Source organism: Triturus cristatus, chromosome 8 (assembly GCF_964204655.1).
Source record: "Triturus cristatus chromosome 8, aTriCri1.1, whole genome shotgun sequence".
Classification (NCBI taxonomy): domain Eukaryota; kingdom Metazoa; phylum Chordata; class Amphibia; order Caudata; family Salamandridae; genus Triturus; species Triturus cristatus.
In genome coordinates, this window is record NC_140591.1 from 72,302,428 (window position 1) to 72,321,430 (window position 19,003).

At 44.2% G+C, this 19,003-nt stretch overlaps 1 protein-coding gene across 3 annotated transcripts in view; it reads right to left on the bottom strand.

Annotated features, from left to right (window-relative positions):
* Positions 1 to 1,364: 1,364 nt before the first annotated feature.
* The window catches only part of MIX23 (mitochondrial matrix import factor 23), a 75,244-nt gene continuing 57,605 nt past the window's right edge, over positions 1,365 to 19,003 (bottom strand). For all 3 annotated transcript variants that reach the window (XM_085621019.1, XM_085621021.1, XM_085621020.1), the window contains exon 5: positions 1,365 to 1,691. In XM_085621019.1, coding sequence (XP_085477145.1) covers positions 1,641 to 1,691 — 51 coding nt within the window. In that variant the 3' untranslated portion in view covers positions 1,365 to 1,640. The remainder of the gene's footprint in view (positions 1,692 to 19,003) is intronic.

Sequence of the window (19,003 nt, forward strand, 5' to 3'; positions counted from 1 at the left end):
CAATGGGTGTTGCGCGCCTGATCACAGGTAAATGCGGGAGAGAACGGGGTTGTTGAGCAGGGCCGGGCTGGCTTGCACGGGCATCGGGCGTTTCCTGTAGCAAAAGTGCTTCACAGTTAACCTCCCCCATGACCCTCCAGCTGGTCCGACATAATTGCCAGGCCTACTTTGGGGTTCCAGTTCGGCCCTGTTGTTGAGTATCCTACCCAGGGCTTTAAGTGGGATAAAAAAATATGGGTGGGGGGCGGTGTTGCGCGGGGTCTATACGACTTGTATTTTGCTGTCTCTTTTGTCATTGCATCCAGGCATAATGATACAACAAGTAACATGATACCTACAACAAGTTAGGACTATTGGCTTTGTCAATCGTTGTTAGTTGCATAAGATAAATTAGCAGTAACTGTGGCTTGTATATAATATTGAAAAAGCATCCACTTGAAGCCCTAGTGACACCACGACAATGTTACTGCTCCTGAGTTTCAAAAAGAGGCACAAGAATCCAGAGCAGACATGGCGAGTAAGTTGGCTGAAGAGGTGGGGGTGGCAAATGGTGTTCACGGGCGCTTTGATGTCCTCAATGGCCGCGCGGCTCACTGAAAACATCAAAGCGCTCGCGAAATGTAAGTGATCGCAATCACACTTCAAAGCGCGGCTGTGTGACAGGCGAAAGTGAAAGAAAACGAGTGCTTTCAGGCCTCCAAATGGTGCGCGCGCCCGGCACACATGCACTGTATTTGGAGGCCTGAAAGCACTCGTTTGCACTTCCAAAACTCGCTTACTATAAGTCTCGCCAGAGCAGCGCTAAAGCGCTGTCTCAGACGAGACCTAACAAACAAATTAAGTCAGTAAAAACTCCTCCAGGAGTCATGTGCCTCTAAAAACAGGGCACTGGTTAAATAAATTGGTAAATTAATAAATATGGGTATATTATTAGCCAATAAAAGAACTGCGATGTCTTGGATAATTACCTGAAAAACAATATATTTAAAGTGGGTGTTATGAGACCGACTTTGGAAGAGATGGAAATTTTGGGGAAAATCGAGATGTGTGCATACGGAACTCATCAATGGCCAACATCTGAAGTCTCGCTAAGTGTCTCTGGACCTTAGGCTTTGTTAATAAAGCAGTCTCTTTCAGCTTTCAGAAGTGTGGGCTATCCTGCTGGGATCTCAGCAGTGAATAAAGAGAATTCCAATTCATTAGTCGGATGTGAATATGATCAGGACGCACAGAAAACGTCTTTTCCAACATTGAACATTTGTAACTTTTTTAAGGGTGTGAAGACCCGATCAATGCATTCGTCCTCGAGCCCCTTTTCATTCAGCAACAGAAGAACCTGGGGAAAAAGGGTTTCATTTCTTGACTTGTCATCTGAAAATTATGTTTATTTTGCTATAAAACAATCCCTTCTTGTTCACAGATTTTGTACAAAAGAGCAGTTGATTAATCCAAATTGGCTCTATCGATGCAATGCTGAACCTAAGATCCCGGCATCATCAGCCAAAGATAAAAAACAGAGTGAAAACACATGTAGTGCATCCTGGCTCTGGAAGGGCCCCACAGGTAGCCGTCCATATGAGAACCCCTCTGCTACACCAACACAGCAGCACCCTCTTTTCAGGTCCAAGATTTTCCTTCTCTCATGGGCTCTTGGGTGGCTTGTAATGAATCCTGCAGCGTTCGTTGAAAACCTCAAAAGACAGAAAACATGCAAACATGAATGATTTACATCACTTTCAAACTTTCTTTGGTCTCAATTCGGGATATGGCTGTTATGCAGAGTTTATGCTGCTTCTGAGGTAATATGCTAAATCTTTTGAAGATGTAACAAGGGGCTTGGGTCTGTTATGCCAAACTTCAGGATTTCTTTTTTTTTTTTTAAATCTATTTATTGAAAAAACAAATCAAATGACATCACATAAATCAACCAAATACAAAATAAACCATCATTTAAAATGCACAATATACAATAAATGGAAAGTGGTCAACCCAAATAATCATGAACATTCCCAAAAGCATAGTCGAGTTGAGCTTGATAGAAGGGTACCCATTTATAGATAATCTTGTGATGTACAGTTACAAGGTTTCATTATCGACAGCAAACGGAGAGGTATCAGTAAAAGGAGCACACAGCCAGCCCCTGCTCTTGTTCCAGGGGTCCAGATTTTCATCCATTTACCCAGGCAACCTCTACTTTTGTACACCACTCTCTCAGCCTGCATGCACCAATCCATATTGGACTCCCAATCAGCACATTTCAGAGCAACCCCTCCCCTCCAGGCTCTGGTGATGTTGCGTTTTGCAACCATGCATCCCACAGTGACCCACAGCCGCTCTGGCCAAGACAGATCAGTGGTGTCCCAAATATTCAAGAGGCACAGCTTCGGGGTGGCCTCCACCTCTTTACAGCAAGTTGGAGACATAGCAGCGATGACTTCTCCCCAATAGCCCTGAAGAATCGGACAGTCCCACCATTTGTGCAAATATGTGTCTACGTGGCCACAACCACAGGGACATAACGGAACTACCAGAAGACGCATTTTAACCAATACGGAGCTTGTGTAATAGGTCCTGTGTAATAGTTTGAGTTGAATCAGTTTGAGCCAGGAGCGAATTGCAACCTCACGGGGCAACGCAAGAGCCTCCCTCCACTCCTCGCCTGAAACGAACTTCAGGATTTGTGTATTGCATGGGAGGTAACCATTACTGATTCGGCTATGCATCTTTTTTAAATAAAGAAAAAGAAAGATGTGATCAAGAACTACTAACAGCATAGATAACTATTTGAAAGATCAAGAAAGATGAAATCTTTGCAAACAAATGTGGGGGATGTTGTGACGGATTCATCAATTGCCAAATAGGTAATCTTTTTCATGATGGAATCTCACAAAATTCTGCTTTCAGTATTAAAGAAAATTCACAAATTAATCTAGATCCATAACAGCAACAGTTTTTAAGAATACATTTTTAATCCGAGGGGGAAAAAATAGGAAATTAACAAGAAGTGCACCAGGGAAGGCCGCTTTCCCATTAACTGACATACATATATACTTTGGTTATCTTCAAATCCGATTAAATACGTGCTTATTAACAATGATGCTACACACAGTGCTCCAACCTTCAATGCCCTACTTACTCCCAGCTGAAACATCATAGGCAGGCATATCAACCAACACCTAAAGTCAAGTGCAATAAATTATTTTGTCCCATGCATTAACCTATGAACTAGCAATAAACAAATTTGCATGAAATGGAAACATTGGCAAACAGAAAAAAACAACTCCAAACAGTACCACATAGAAATGATAGCGCTCTTTTTTGGTCTGCTTAATTTGACCATTAAAACCCATCATCTCCTATTTTGTTCCCCACATGCCATCTGGAAGTTGCTTCCACTAGTCTTCTAACATAGAAAGCGTATACTGCTTTCCTTTGTGGAGGCCTTCAGTTTGCCCATATATTTGCCCTAGAATCTTTCCCAGCTTCACTGAGGGGGATGGGACGGTTCTTGATATTAGCATTGACTTTGGTGATCAGGATTTTAAAATTCTGTTGTGCTGATTACATGATCCACCTTCGGTTCGACCCAGAAGACTCTTTGGGTCATGTTTTGAATGCGCTTGAAGAGTATGGCACCTTCTCAGGTTTAGAAGTTGAACATAGAAAATTTCTGCCTCTTCTATTGTGAGAAGTTGGCCTGATGTATGATGTCACTAGTTAAAGTGTACACCTTATATCAGTCCAAATACCCTTATGGTGATTGGTTGTAAAGTCAACCTTATAGACCAGCTATCCTAGTGGTAGCATGGACAAGAGCAGTCTTAGGCTAAACTCTGAATGGCATGTGAAGCCAGCTGTGATACCATATGTAATCCCTTGAATACCAAATGAAAGGACACCACAACAGGTATATATATAAAATAAAGTGTATTTATTCTAAGCAAACCCTCAGCACTCTTTATGAGATTAGAGGTAAGTACAACACAGTCTTATTTATGCATACAGTAAGTCACACAGGTAAGTAATACAGTTAGGCCCTAGGGGCCACGCAAACCATATACTAAGTAAGTGGTATAAGGACCAATGTCACGGAAATAGAATAGGCCTAGGCCTAGGGAATCGCTGGGGCTACACTACACTAGCAACAGTTAGGAAGTGGGAGGCCCACGGGATTCGTATGCAGAGTGGAAACACTCACGCGTAATGCGTAAAAGTCACTAGCAATAGTACAGTTTAGAAATAGATAGATTTAGGACACTTCCGGAGTAGCTAGGAAGTTGAGACTTGAAACTTAGACACTAGGATAGTCACTATCCTGATGAGCACCGGAGTACCCAAGTTACCTAGCCCACAGGCTGCGGGTGCATAGGGTTGAAGTTGCGTCGGGTTTCGTCGTCGACTCCTATGGATGCCTGAAGAAAGATGCTGACAGGCAGTCAGTGAAGAGTGTCCGGTGGATCCCAAGGCTGGGATCAAGAAGAGAGGAGACCTGCAAGCAGAGGGGACAGAGTCAAGGTCACTAGCCAGTGACCACGTGGAACCAGGAAGGAACCAGACGATGTTGTGAAGATTTGCAGGTGAAGGTGAAGCTTGTCGCTGCAGCCAGGAGGACCAGGAAGCGTCGAGGACGACCAGGACCAGGAGGCGAGCTGTCCCACGAAGGCTCTTGCTGTCCGCGGCGTCGAAGTTGGACTAGGACTCACCAAGCCTTGGCAAGTGGAACCCACGAAGAACGGAGGACTTGCTTCTGGTGCAGACCAGGAAGGTCTGGGGTGCTTCTTCTTTGCAGAGAAGCGGGAGCCAGTCTGGAGGAGCCAAACCAGCGCAGAAGATTTCAGGGTGCGTCGTCACAAAGGCCACTAGCCAGCGGGCAAGCAACCGGACAGACGCGGCAAGCAGAAAAATGCTGAAGGGCCCCACGCAGGACTCGGTGACTGTGGGGGGCTGGTCTTCGGTGCAGATGGTGCTTGAGGGTGGGGCGTCTCAATCCCCGGTGCACAACTTCGAGGGTGCCTCAGAAGCTGCGCTTGAAGATACTAGCCACTTTTCCCAGGTAGCCGGTCCCACGTCGCTCGTCGCCTCCACGGACCTCAGCTCTGCTGCAGATGTGGATCAGGGTCGGAGAAGTCTGGGAGTCAAGGCTCTGGTCGGGCTCTGCAGTCGGTTCCTCGTAGAACGGTCGCAAAGCAAAGGGTAGTCTCTTGATGGTGCCTGTTTGCACAGGGTAGCCACTCCTTGGCCACAAGGGAGATTCTTCAGTCTTCTTCTTTCGTCGAATGTCGAAGGTCCAGAGTTTCTGTTCAAGATTGCAGGTTCAGGATAATCTAAAGTCTTGAGGCCCAACTCCCTCTCTTATACTAATCTGGGGGGCTGGGATACCTGCTAGGTCACGCCTTATGGGTGGGACCTGGGAGGGGGTGGTTACACCCACTTCCCTTTGTCCAGTTTCGCGCCAGAGCTGGGGCTGGAGTGCCCCAGCTCCGGTTTGAACTGGACTATGCAAGGAACACCTTGTGTGCCCCAGGCATGTCTCATTCCTTTCAGCCCACCCTGCCCCAATACACTAAAGGCTGTCTGGGGAGGTGCTAGCACCTCCCCAAGCAGGAAACCTATTGTCCAGGCCTCCCTGGCTGGGATCACTCCCAGCTGCAGGGGGTCAGACTTGTGTCGTGGCAGCAGCATCCATTTTGTGATGCTGAGGCTTTGGTCAGAGGCTAACAGTTGAAGTATGATTTTAACATGTCTTTCCCTCTAGAAGGGGGGGAATAATATCCTCATATCCAGAAATGGTATGGGGGTATTATTCCACAGTGTTAGACACCTTACACGACATGTTTCGATAAAGCCAAACCATAGTTACCATAACCGTCTAAGATTATAAGGCACTTTAAGAGTATATGGTAGGCTATATCATAGAACAGCTATAAGGACTTGGTTCCGGAAGCTGCAGACAGGCTCAGCTCATGCTAGAGCACCATCTCACATGTTACCAAGCACTATGCCTCCAGGATTGTTAAGGCCTGCCATAGGAGTGACTGATAGGTACACATGTGTCTATATGTAAGTTAGGTATAGGAATACTACACCTAAGCAAGGGGTGATTACACGACCTCGCCCCAGCTGAGTGATCAGCCAGTTGTGTCAAAATGGAAGGCCAGGCCAGGGGTGGCATAATACATGCTGCAGCCCCTGGTAGGCCTAGGGTACACCTATGCCCTGGGTACCTAGGGTACACTGTACAGGGGCCAATAAGGTGATCCTATCCAAATGGGTTATGCACCTAAAGTACATAGTATTAATTTAGAGAGAGAACAGCAGGGCTGTGGGTCTGATCAGCAGGCGCACAGCCACATCTAAGTCGAAAACCAGTAAAGCAAAAGCAAAAAGTGGGGGTGAACATAGAAAGCAGACCCTACTCTCCTACATCTATCTTATGCATTTGATGTCATAAGTATTATGTAATGTGGAATCAAGAAGTCGAATACATCTAGGGACTACGATTGCGTGCTTGAAATAAATAGCCCAGGTGAATTTGAAGTTGATGCTACCCAAAATCAAAGATGACTGTGACAGATGTGTGGAGTTGTGGTAGGGTTACTGCTGCAAAGATGTGGAGAGGGGCCAAAGAGCCGTCAGTGAAGATGGCTACTCTTTAGAGTGGTTTCTTGACTTAGCAGCATAATCCTTAAAAAATAATGCTGCCTAGTCCAGTCAGAACAGACGAAATATTGATATGCGCACGCATGGGGTGGCCCCAGATGCTTACTTAGAGCCCAAAGAACTGAACAAATCCAGTGGTGTGGTCCTACAAGACAGCGTGCAGCGAGCCACAAGGTCCATTGGTAATAAGATGGGGCCATGACTGAGCTGAAAGCTACAGTACGGGGGAGAGGGACTGTGAACCATCTGAAGGCTTGGGAGCTCACAGCATACTGTGCGAACTGATGGTGTGGGCCTACAGCGGGAAATGGACTGGGTGCCCGAGATGGCGCAATGCAAGGCGGCGGCTGCTGCAGAACCACAGCTAGATCTGAGGACCTCCGGGGGATGCCCTGCAGGTGATGAGGATAGTGGCTGCTAAACTGAGGATCAAAGGCTGCATCCAGGGAGATGACAGACATCTCACTCATTGCACTGAAAGGTTTTGTGACAGACTGTGCAACTATAGCACTGCAATAATAGCTGGAGCCCACCTTGTTGTACAAGGACCTGGTGCATCACAGATAAGGCAATTAGCAAAATATGCAAGGATGAAGTAACCTTCGTTACTAACCCGAGGGTTGGGGCCGATTCAATAATTTACTCATGTATTACTCAGAAAACATATAATGAAGTAAACATACATAGGAATAATATTGGAGGCACCATGGGAAAACAGTTCAAAGGCAGGGAAAACTCATTTATTTAAAAGAAGTCTGCATAACTGCCTCACAGAGCAGCAGAAACGTGTGGGTGGCAGTGATGAAGACAACATGGATGTTAAAGTCCTGCTTTTGGAGAAGAGTAAAAGCTTAAAATCTATAAATTGGAAAAATAGAACTCCCTCTTTGGGGAGGGGAGTTGGCCTAACGGCTAGGGCGGTCAACCTCGAATCTGGGGAACTGGGTTTGAGTCTCGGCAATGACGCTGAACATCCTGCGATTCTGGGCAAATCACTTAATCTCCCCGTGCCTAACAAATAAATTATTGTGTCCTCATGTAATGCAACTGGTGCTATGTAAAGTGTTCTGATACCCGATTCGGGTCAAGTTCGCGCTATATAAAACTCTGTAAAATAAAAAATAAGATTTTCAAGAATGTATGAATAGAGCTCGAACACATATCGGATGTTGAAGATGGTGTGTCTAACTATGAATCTGACATCTGATGGCTGGAGATAGCGATCATTGCTAGTTGTGCCAATAATGATGCATTAGAAGCCAAATTGCACAGCAATAATGCACATATCATGGACATTCCAGAAACAGAAAACATCGGACTAATGGAACAATTTGTTGAACTATTAGTGGCTGAACTCATAATACAGCACTTCCTGGTGGTCTTCAATGTAGATAGAGCCCACCATGATCCGAGACCACAACACTCACTGGAAGCCCATCTAAGGTCTAAAGTGGTGCACATTCTCGACTCTAGAGATCATGATGTGGCATTAAGACGAACAAGAGAAAGAAACTACACCAGGGAGGAGCACAGTCTCTGCCCAGGAATCATGAAAACTTAAGAAGAAAATCCAACAGCTCAGTTCAGAATACTCAATGCTTGACCCAGCCAAGTTGAAGATAAGGCACAGAGCTAAACTACAACATTCACAGTTAGAGATCCCAAGACTGCAATGAAATTCATAAAAAAAGATGCTTCATACGAAGTCAAATGCTATGGAGTCTGCAAACAAAGCCAATGTGCAACAGCTGGATGACACCGAACAATAGCAGATATGGAAACCTTAGCGCGATCGCAGAAGCACAATGCAAGGATTAATGCAGTCATGACAACAGCGCAAGAACTCTTGAAATGGAACTGCTTCTTCTAGATAACTGACACTAAATGGAATAACTTTGTATTAAGTACTAAGAGACAAGTGAGAGACTTGTCTTAATATAGCTTCTGTATATTTGACTGTCAGAGGTGGCATTTACAAGAAGGAACACGTATGTTTTGGGTGGACATTAGGCTGCGCCCAAGCCTGGCTGGCCACTGGGGCTGTGACGTGAGTCACAACATGGCGGCCCTCTGGAGACCCTGTGACATGAATCGCAACCTTTTTTCCTTTGTTGGTTTTTTCTTTTTATTGAGATTGACAGACGTAGTAAAGGAGTGTGATAATGTAGGGGGTGGATCATAGAACTGTAAATTGGGAGATGTAGTGTGGGTGGAGATGGGAGTTTGGAGTTCTGGGATTCATTCATGACTTAAATCCAGACACTGAAGCAATACCATACATCACATTTTCACAAAATGTAAATGCAAGACAGAAAGCCGAGAATATGTGTTATGGTTGGCCATTTCTTAAAGTTGGCCAGGATGAATGTTACATTCTGCACGGATGAACGAACAACCAATTAAGCCAACGCTTATGACGTGGAATATAAAGAGTCCAACATAACGCTAGGAAAATATAAACATATCACAACCAACGCCAGACAAACATGGCTTACCTACAGGAAACACACTTAAAATTAAGAGCAGGGGTAGAAATTGGGCAAAACTGGGGAACGGACAGATACTTCACTTCATATACGTCCCATTCCGATGGGGGTCGCGATTCTTACTAAACAAATAGTTCAGTTTCAATAAATCAACTCTGTGGCTGATCCTGAGGGAGGATATGTTATACTTCCGGGCATGATGATGGTCAACAAATAATTAAAATCAATTCCTATAGCCTGAATACTGATAATGCAGCCTTTTCTGAGGACACAATCTTGAAGTGGGATGCACTGTGCACTCGCACAAATATGTGGTTGGGATTTTAACACCTTATTAGAACATTGGAATGTGGAGCAGTCCATAGAAGACAATGGAGTGCTCTGTGCTTCTACAGGCCGGTAAAGGACCGCAAAGCAACATTCGAATGTTGTTTTCACAAAGGCCTCTCATAGCCGGGCTTTACCGGCTATTAAAGTCCCGCTCCCTTGTTAAAGGCCCTCGCCGAACGCTGGAGCGGGCTTTAATATATCTTTATGGCCCGCTATAGCGGGCTATACCGGCTATTAAAGGCCCACTCAATCGTTCGGTTTGGGCCTTTAACAAGGGAGCGGGAACAAAGAAACATTGGAATGTTGGAGCTCCAGGCTTATACCAGCCATTATAAGCCCGGAGCTACTCCATTATTTTCAACGGAGTTCCCAACATTCCAATGTTCTAATAGCCGGTATAGCCCGCTACAGTGGGCTATAAGGTTATATAAGACACTGAAAAAGACGGAGAAACAAAGTCATCAAGGTTGCTCACATCAGCAGCACACAGCATACAAGAAATAAAGAAGTCATAATGACTGATGTATGGAGGCCTTTACATCCTAAATGTTCAGGACTACACTTTTTTACTCATCAGGTCACAATGAACATTCATGCATGGACTCCTGGCAGGACACCAGCGATGTAAGTAAAATGACCAGTGGGTGCACGGTACTACCAAGCACCCTTTCTGACCAGTCTTCAGCGATTTTACTTATACTATAACAAACCAGAACACTGAAAAAAAGTCACTGTGCGTTTCCGCTCCAGAGGGAGTGTGGAGTTACTGCTGAAAGCCTCCGATGTAATATAGAAGAATATTTTAAATTAAACAAAGTATCAGTCTGTGCCCAGAATATTAAAGTGAAGAAAAAGATACACCGGGCACTAGATTAGGGAGTACAGGGAGGCTCGCAGGATAGAGAGGGAGAAACACCTAGCCGCAGGCTAGAAAGACTTTTTAATTTGAAATGGGCAATAGGAAAAATAATTGTGATAAAAGAGAGGGCTGGTACCAAACATACAACCACCAAGCATATAATGCAGAATTTTTGAAATTTCTACTAAAACCTGTATAATATTGAAACAACTCTGAGAATCAACAGTGGAATTTTTAACAGATGCCACTTTGGCTAGGTTGGAGGCCCACGTGAGTGAGCCAATCAGCTAACCTATTACACTCAATGGAAAAAAAACATGCAATGAAAAAGTTACTGAAGGAGAAGGAGCCAGGCGCTGAAAGCTACATGGTCAAATTCTATAAGAATATTTGGGTATACTGGCCCGACACCTACTTTCGGACTTTGAAGAGGCACAGGAATGATGTTCCCTCCCTCAGACAATGAGATAAGCACTCATAACAATGATCCTTAAGCCAAGAAAGATTCCTGCTGACTGTGTCTTACAGTGTTGTGTAGTTCCTACTAATCCATAGGATCTGCACATTGGTTGGACAACATAAACTAGGGGCTTGGTGCGTAGACTGATTCCGGACACCCCTGCAGGATATGTTGGCCTAAAGACCAGCTAGATCACAGTGCCACTACAAGCCCCCTAACCTTACACGGGAACAAATGGTTTCTGGCAAACAGTAAACATGACAACCCGGATTCTTCAGGAATTGCGGAAACAGTACAGAACCTTTTGCTCAGTCACTCGTGCTCATTTATTCTCAGAGAAGTATACAGAATACACACTGGGACATTTTCAATATATTTATTGAACCAACGTTATTCTTGTAATAAATACATGTGCTGCAATGGTTAGTAGACAGAAACAGATAAAAGTGATACAAGCACCGAAAGAGTGAACAGTGATTGGATAGAGTGAAGGACACCGCCTTGGTCTCCAGTTGGACACCCCTCACGGAATGCCAGAATGGTGCGTGGTGGATTCTCAGCATGCAGGGACCGTCATTCAGCGGAAGTATCTCCTCTATCAACATATAGGGATGCCTATTATTTAATAATAAAAATCAGCCTTCATGAGGTGCGCGTTAAATTAGCGATGATATGGATATGTGGATAGCGCTGTTGCCTTGTGGAAGAGGATAGGACAATTTTTGTACCTAGTGCATAGAGAGACCTAGTACATGATGTTCAAGGCATTGTGATAATGTTGTGCAAAGCTGGATGTGTAAACAAAATAGTTTCAGAGAAATAATTGAACATTGTCGTGCATGCAAATGTGTGCAAAAGTTCACAGCTGAAATTTTATTTTCTAGGGAAATGTAAGAAATAGGCTGACTCGATGTATGGGCCTAACTCAGGAATATAACAATAGGCTGATCTTGTTCACTGATATTGATACTAAGATCATAGCTAAGATAATAGCCAACAGCTTGCTGCCTCATATGAGCCAACTATTGCAGCCTGAGCGGTCTGGTTTTATCCCAGGTAGGTCCACAACAGATAATCTTTGCACTTTATTTGCTCTTTTCCAGCATATTGATCCTGAAATACATTTGACTGCATGGTTTCTAGACGCCCAAAAGACCTTTGATTCTTTAGTCTGTGGTTACATGTTCCAGGTGTTAAATCTGATGGGATTAGGAGAAAGCCTGGTTGGCTGGATCCAATTACTCTCGAATGAGCCAACTGTCCGAATGAGAGTCAGCACTGGGCTCGCTCTCAAACAGTTAAGATAAAGAAAAATACACTACAGGGCAGCCTCTGTCCCGGCTAATTTATTTATTTTTTGAAAACATAACTACACAGCACCTTTCTGGACATTAAACATCTCTCTCCCTTCTTCCTCCTACCCCCACCCACATTACAACCATCGTTTTTCCAAGGTGTAATCACCAATGACAGCAGCAGATCCCTTGCCCCTACTCGCTTGGATATGCACTCTCTCGCCCCCGTGGCCCTCTCCATCACGTGTCCCACGCATCACTGCACCAAATGTAGCTCCCTCCAGTCTCCACAATGCCTAGCGGATACCCCCTCTTCCCTCACTGCCTCCCCCGAGCCCGCAAAGTGCCAGGCCCCCCCCCAAATCGTCTCACATTTTTTCTGACATCTTCTGCCCTTGTATATCTCCCTTTCTACAATTTTACAGGGCTCCATCCCAGTTTCCCAGTCTCTCAGTAGCGGAGGCATCTCACAGCCCCATTTTTGGGCAATATGTCGCTTTGCCACCATATACCCGATGTTAACTAGAATCTTCTGGTATCTTGTGAGGTCTGAAGACTCCCATATCTCCAGTAGGGCCACCCAGGGTGTTAAAACACAGCTAGCCGCAACTGCGTCCTCAAGGGATTCTACTATTTGTTCCCAGAAGCTGCAGATCTGTGGACAGAGCCACCATGTGTGGAAAAATGTGCCCTTCATACCACACTCTTAGGCATAGAGCATCTCCTGCCCTCCCAATGTTGTGCATCAATGTTCTGGTGTAACACGTCCTAGGGAGGATTTTTTATTGGATCAGCAGGTAGCTGGCTTGAACGGTCACTTCTGTCTGGAAACTTAATGCCTCCAGGCAGTCCTCATCCTCAGTTTCCCCTATGTTCTGTTCCCAGTCGTCTTTGATATGTGTTGGGGTCCCCTGAGTGTTTTGTATTAATGTGTCATATGTCCAGTAAATCAATTTTTTGCAGACTTGCTCAACCAGCAGTCTCCTTTCCAGCAGGGAGTCCTCCTGGGTTTCTTCTTTACTATCTATGCTCCTGCTGAGTGCATGTTTCAACTGTCGGTATTTCAGACATTGGGTGGTTGGCATTTTATATTCCCCTTGTAGGTAGTCAAAGGGGACCCCTCCGTTGGCTTCCAATAATTCTGCAAGCATGGTGATGCCTATATTATCCCAGCATTGGAAGGCTTTCAGTGCTGTCACATGTTTTAGCCTAGTCCCTTCTCACAGCGGCGTGCAGGGCATGAGCCTGGTCTTAGTGTATCTCTCGTAGTAGACTTATCCACACCGCCAGGACCGTGTCGGTCACCAGGCTCACCTGGTTACTCAATCTGCCCCCATACAGCGCATGCAAATAGCTCTGGTCGCCCATGCCCCATATGTGCATCTGAAATGCTGGGTCCTCCCAGCCTGCATATGTCCAGTCGTTCACTATACTGACCTGCACCACCTCACAATATTTCTTAATATTTGGGAGAGCTATGCCCACTTCAAATTTAGAGCATTGCAAGGACTGAATTTTCTATTCATGGTTGACCTCCCTCCCAGAGGAGTGTCCACACCAGAGCATCTACCAGAGCAAAGAACATTTTCTGTAGTTTACCTGGGTTATTTTGCAGAATGTAGAGCAAGTAAGGTAGTGCGCAGTAGGGACAGTGGCAGCGTGCACAAATATTTTACATCCCTCTCCACTCCCTGGATTAGAGGGGTGAGTCATTCCTCGTAATATGATGCAGAACCCTGGAGACCCAGATGCCCAAGTACTTAAACTTGTGAGGTTCTACTCATAGGGCCAGTGGTAACTCTTCACGCTGTTACCAACCCACCATCGGGAACAAGAGGGATGTCCCCCAGTTGATCACGAATGCTGAAAATTCACCAAACATTTAAAATATTTTTCTGATGCTGGCCAACGTGTGTTCGGTCTTAGTCAGGTATAGTAGTATACCATCCGCATATAGCGATACTCTTTCTTTCTAGCCCAAGCCTCCCATTAAACCACAGATTTGGGCATCTATCCTCATAAGCTCTGCCGGGGGTTTCACCGCCAATGCGAAAGGCATTGGCGAGAGAGGACAGCCCTGCCTTGCCCCTCTACTGATGGGAAACCCTCCGGAGAAGCAGCCATTGATTTTTAACCTAGCTTGCGACTTTTTGTATAATAACTTGATCCACTTAATAGAACGGGCCAAAAACCCACCCATTCTTTCAAGGATTGTAAACAGAAAAGGCCAGTCCACCAAATCAAATGGCCCATGGTTCACACTCAACACCCATCTCCGGTATGTTGTTGTGGAGGCTTCTCAAATTTCTTCTAGTTGATTGGTACCACATAGATCAAATCCTGTCCGCGTGGACCAGATCTGCCACAGCTGTGCACAATCTATTTGCAAGCACTTTTGAAAGGATTTTCATATCCATATTAAACAGTGAGATTGGTCTGTAAAATTCGCATTTATCTTTGGGTTAACCCACCTTGAGGATGAGTACAATAGTCGTTGTTCGCATATCTGCTGGTAATGTCCTAGTGCGGAAGGCGCCCTGGTACATCGAGAGCAACGGTTTGGCTACTCTTCTGTACATTGCATTTGCATGAATGCTAGCGTAATCTCGAGGTTCTGTTAATTCCACCTCCATTGCCACCCTCTCGTCTGGTCTCACGGTTTTCACAGGGCAGTCTCGTTCATATCGTTAGACCTCTTCTACCGAGGCCTTCGCTTTTGGTTCTTAAAATGTAGCCATATGTGCTGCAAATGCCTCTGCTATCTGTCCACTACCTTGTACAGTCTCGCCGGTCTCCAGTCTCAGTTCCCAAATATGCATGCCCTCCCTTTCCCTGCTACCTATCCAAGCCAGCAGTTTACCCGCTTTGTCACCCACTTCGTAAATGCGCTTCTGTTTAGCGAGGAAGGATGTTTATCTCACAACGTGCCACCTCTCAGTACTCTTTAAGCTTGAGCTCTATTTTACATTTAAGGGGTGTCATAGTGCGGGCGCTACGTTCCTTCGCTAACACCACTAATTCTCGTTCTAGCGTCAACAGATGCTTACGTTGTTCCCTCTTTTCTCCACCTTCACCGCTATGAGCACACTTCGAATTGTCGCCATATAGGCCTTCCATACTGTGCTCATAATTTTCATGGTGCCCTCATTTACTTGAAAGTAGAGTTTGGTGGCCTTATCAATTGCCTTTACCACCTGCTTATTGGTAAGTCCCCATGTTGCTATTCGCCTATCCTGGGGTTGCTCATCCCTACTTGTGGTTCGGATAAGCTGCAATGGGGTGTGATCTGAGATCCTCGTTCTATGTATTTGGGTCCCGCTAATTTTTACCCTTGCAACTGAACACTTGATTAGAATCCTTAAGGAGCAACATGCACATATGGTGCAGTGGATATCGGATAAGGGCTATTTAATGCGATTATGCGCTGATGCATTATGTATAAAGGACCCAACCAATATCTCCCCAAGAACTACGAAATTCTTGAAGTTTGTCCGCCATTTTGGACAGATCTTCAAATCATTGTTAATCCCTTTAACACCATCAAAGGTGGAGCAGATAATAGATTATCCATTGACGTGGTGTGAAGAGCCTGTGGGGTACTTGTGCGTTAAAATACACAGAGGCAGAGACCGTGATTAGAGAGAAGTATGGCCAAGCAGAAACGAAACTGCAAAAAAATGCCACCAAGTAGGAAACGTTACCCCTATGTGTGGCCCACCGCACATAGATAAGAAAGATGGCGTTTCTACCGTGATTTTATTTATTTTTGTACGCTAACACACCAATTCTGAATGCAGTGTTTAAGAATTCACCCACGATTCTATTAAAATTCATATCGGTGAACAAACAGTCTGGATTAAATTGGAATCACTTAACACTTCCATGCACTTGAGGAGGCTTTGCTCTTCTGGACTTTGAGAGGTGTTATTAGGTCGTCCAAGCGAAACAGGTCTTTTCCTGGTATTATGTAGAATATAAAGCTCCATGTTAAAATAGAAGATGTATTCGCTCCGATCCCACTAACCCCTGCATGAGCAAAATGCCAAGAAACAGGGCACAGTTTCACACTGTAATAAGTACAATATATGCATGCCACAAACTAGCACTTAAAGTGGGGCTGTAGAAATGTAATATGCTGGAGCTACCCTTATAGCCTTATAGCCTGCTGCAAAGGGCTATACCAGTTGTTAAAGGCCCTGAACACGGGTTATAGGCCCAAACAGCAAGCAAGGGCTATAACGATGTAGAAGGCCTTTAACAAACGGTATAGTCCAAGGCAGAAGGGATATAAGGCTATTAGAACATTCCACCCAATAAGGGTAGAATGTTCTAAATTAAAAAGGAAGAAACTTGAAGACAAACATTGGAATGTTGGAGCAGAAGGCAGCCATTATAAGCCTGGAGCTACTCCATTGCCTTCAATGAAGCTCTCAATCTTCCAATTTACTAATGTGTATTAATCCACTACTATCAGCAACAACGGAGCCTAAATCTCAACAACTCAAACTTCTGGGAGTAACCAAGATAGGAGATATGTACGTTCAGGGGTCATTCATCACGTTACAACAATGAAAGTGAAGGGGGCACATCCCCATTAGGTATCTTTATATCCGTTGGACTGAAGCATTCATTGAAGGCCTATTGCACAGAATTTCCTGTGGAGCCTCGTGTTTAATGTGATGACCCAATTGATTAAATGTGAAACTCAGCGAAAGATAAAAACTCAAGAGCATGATGGTGGTGGCCGGTGTGAAGCAGGAGCAAAGAATAAATGAAAGACTGATTTGAATAGTACACTCTGAAAACAAAATTGGTATTAATGCTGCTCCAAAGAGGATCACTTACCATCAAAAACAGACTAATTTATATTACAAATATGTTCATAAGCAGTACTAAATTCCAGCGGGACTGAATGCAATGGGTTTAAAAGTGGCCCCAACCTGCTGCCACTGTGGGCGCCCTAAGGAGGCAGACTTAATTAATTTGTCAGGGGAGTAGGGGCGGCTAGCGAATTAGTGCACCCAAAGATCTGAAACATTATAGATAATAACTTCAATACCGCTTAGCCCCACTCCTCCTATGGCACTTTTGGGTTATGTTAAAGTAATTCCAAAACACGCCAGGACATTTACTGCTCTAGCCAGCCTGATGGTCTAGAGGCGGGTGGCCATAAGACACGAGTCGTAGCCCTAAAAACAAAGATGGGATAACAGATTTACTAGAAGGTCATTATAATACCGAGGAGTTTTGGCAATATTGCTGGTCTCTTCAAACCCAAGAGATACCCAGTATTTAGTAACAGATGATATATAAATAAAACTTCCATTAAAGACAAGAGGAAGTTTACATTTGATTTCACTGTTTATGACAAACTGCTAAATGTGATTATACACATCTGTAGTTAGCATTGTATATTCTAAAAGGATTACTGTTCCAGGTGGACTAGATGGCTGAGGATTTGAAAATGAATGAAGACCTTTAAGAATATAATATCTTCATGTGAATAACTGAAAGCACAGCATGGACATAAAAGCTATATTAATAACTCAAAATATTAAAGATGTATGCTGCCTCCATGAGGTGAAGCTAGAGGCTATGTGATTAGAATGATTAATATTGAAGATTGTATATGCTTCTTTATAATGTACTGGTCGGTGTCTCTGTTGCACTGATTGTAGAAATGATGCCCTGAATGGACGGGATTAATGGTTTGCATGTATAAAATAAATACATAAAAAACAGATGTGTGAACATTTTGCCCTTTGTGCAGGTCAGCTTTGATTTTTCTCCTTATGCTGGACCTTGTATTCTTTCTGGCAATAGCACCTTACCCCTGCTACACAGTGGTAAAATGCCTGTGTGCCACCTTCCAACATAATGAAATTAGTATACACCTAATTGGCTTATTTAACTTACCTATAGGTCCCCAGAATATGGTCAAAGAGTACCCAGGGCTTGCAAGTCAAATTTCACTAGTGGACTACAGCACCCATTGTGCAACCCTCTATAATTACTTTGAAAAAATGACAGGAGGCCTACCCCTTGGAGTCCAAATGTTGCACTTTTTACCTGCAAATTCGACCTGTCAAAATAACCTTATTTATATGTCACCCTTATGTAGGTCTTCTTGTCCACAAGGCAGAGTGCATAGTATGTAAAAGCAGGATATGTACAAATGTAATGTTAAACACATCCTTCCAGTGAAAAAGCCACAAAAGCTATATTCACTGTAGCAAGGCTGGCTGTTCCACAGGAAAATGAATTAGTTACCCACCTTTAACTCCTGTTCTCCAACATTTACATTTTTTATATATTCACATGCTTGAATTATTCCCGGTCGTCAGGCTGGGAATCCCTAGTACATTTAAAAATCAGTAAACAGTGTTTCAAAGGCCATAGGCCTTAACAACAGTGCTCGTCTAGTAGCACATCCACCACATATGAAGCAACTCAAACTCAAGCCAATGACATGAAAGTGACAACTCTCATACTCCTCCTAGAGGCCACCATAGCTCAGAGTGCTTATGCAATAGGGTTTTGTGGCATTTAATAATGTAAAATTGTGATCTGTTGGAGCAATAATTGTACCATGCAGACTTTGAAGTTCCAGTCACTGACGTTAATATGGACATTACAACATTGACACGGATATCCTGGACGACACTATTGATGGCGACTCTGTAAACGACACCACCACCAATGACAATATTTGCTGAACCTACTTTTTCGTCATTAAGGGTGACAACATCTCTGCCTTCCCAAATTTGAGTCCAAACAGGAAGAAGATGCCAGTGACCTTGCTTCAGACTGCATACAGGCCAACATAATTGGATGTGCACTATGTTCCGGATTTTGAGAAAGTAATCAATGAAGATGAACCTACCACAAACAAGGGTTTCAGCAACATTAGGAT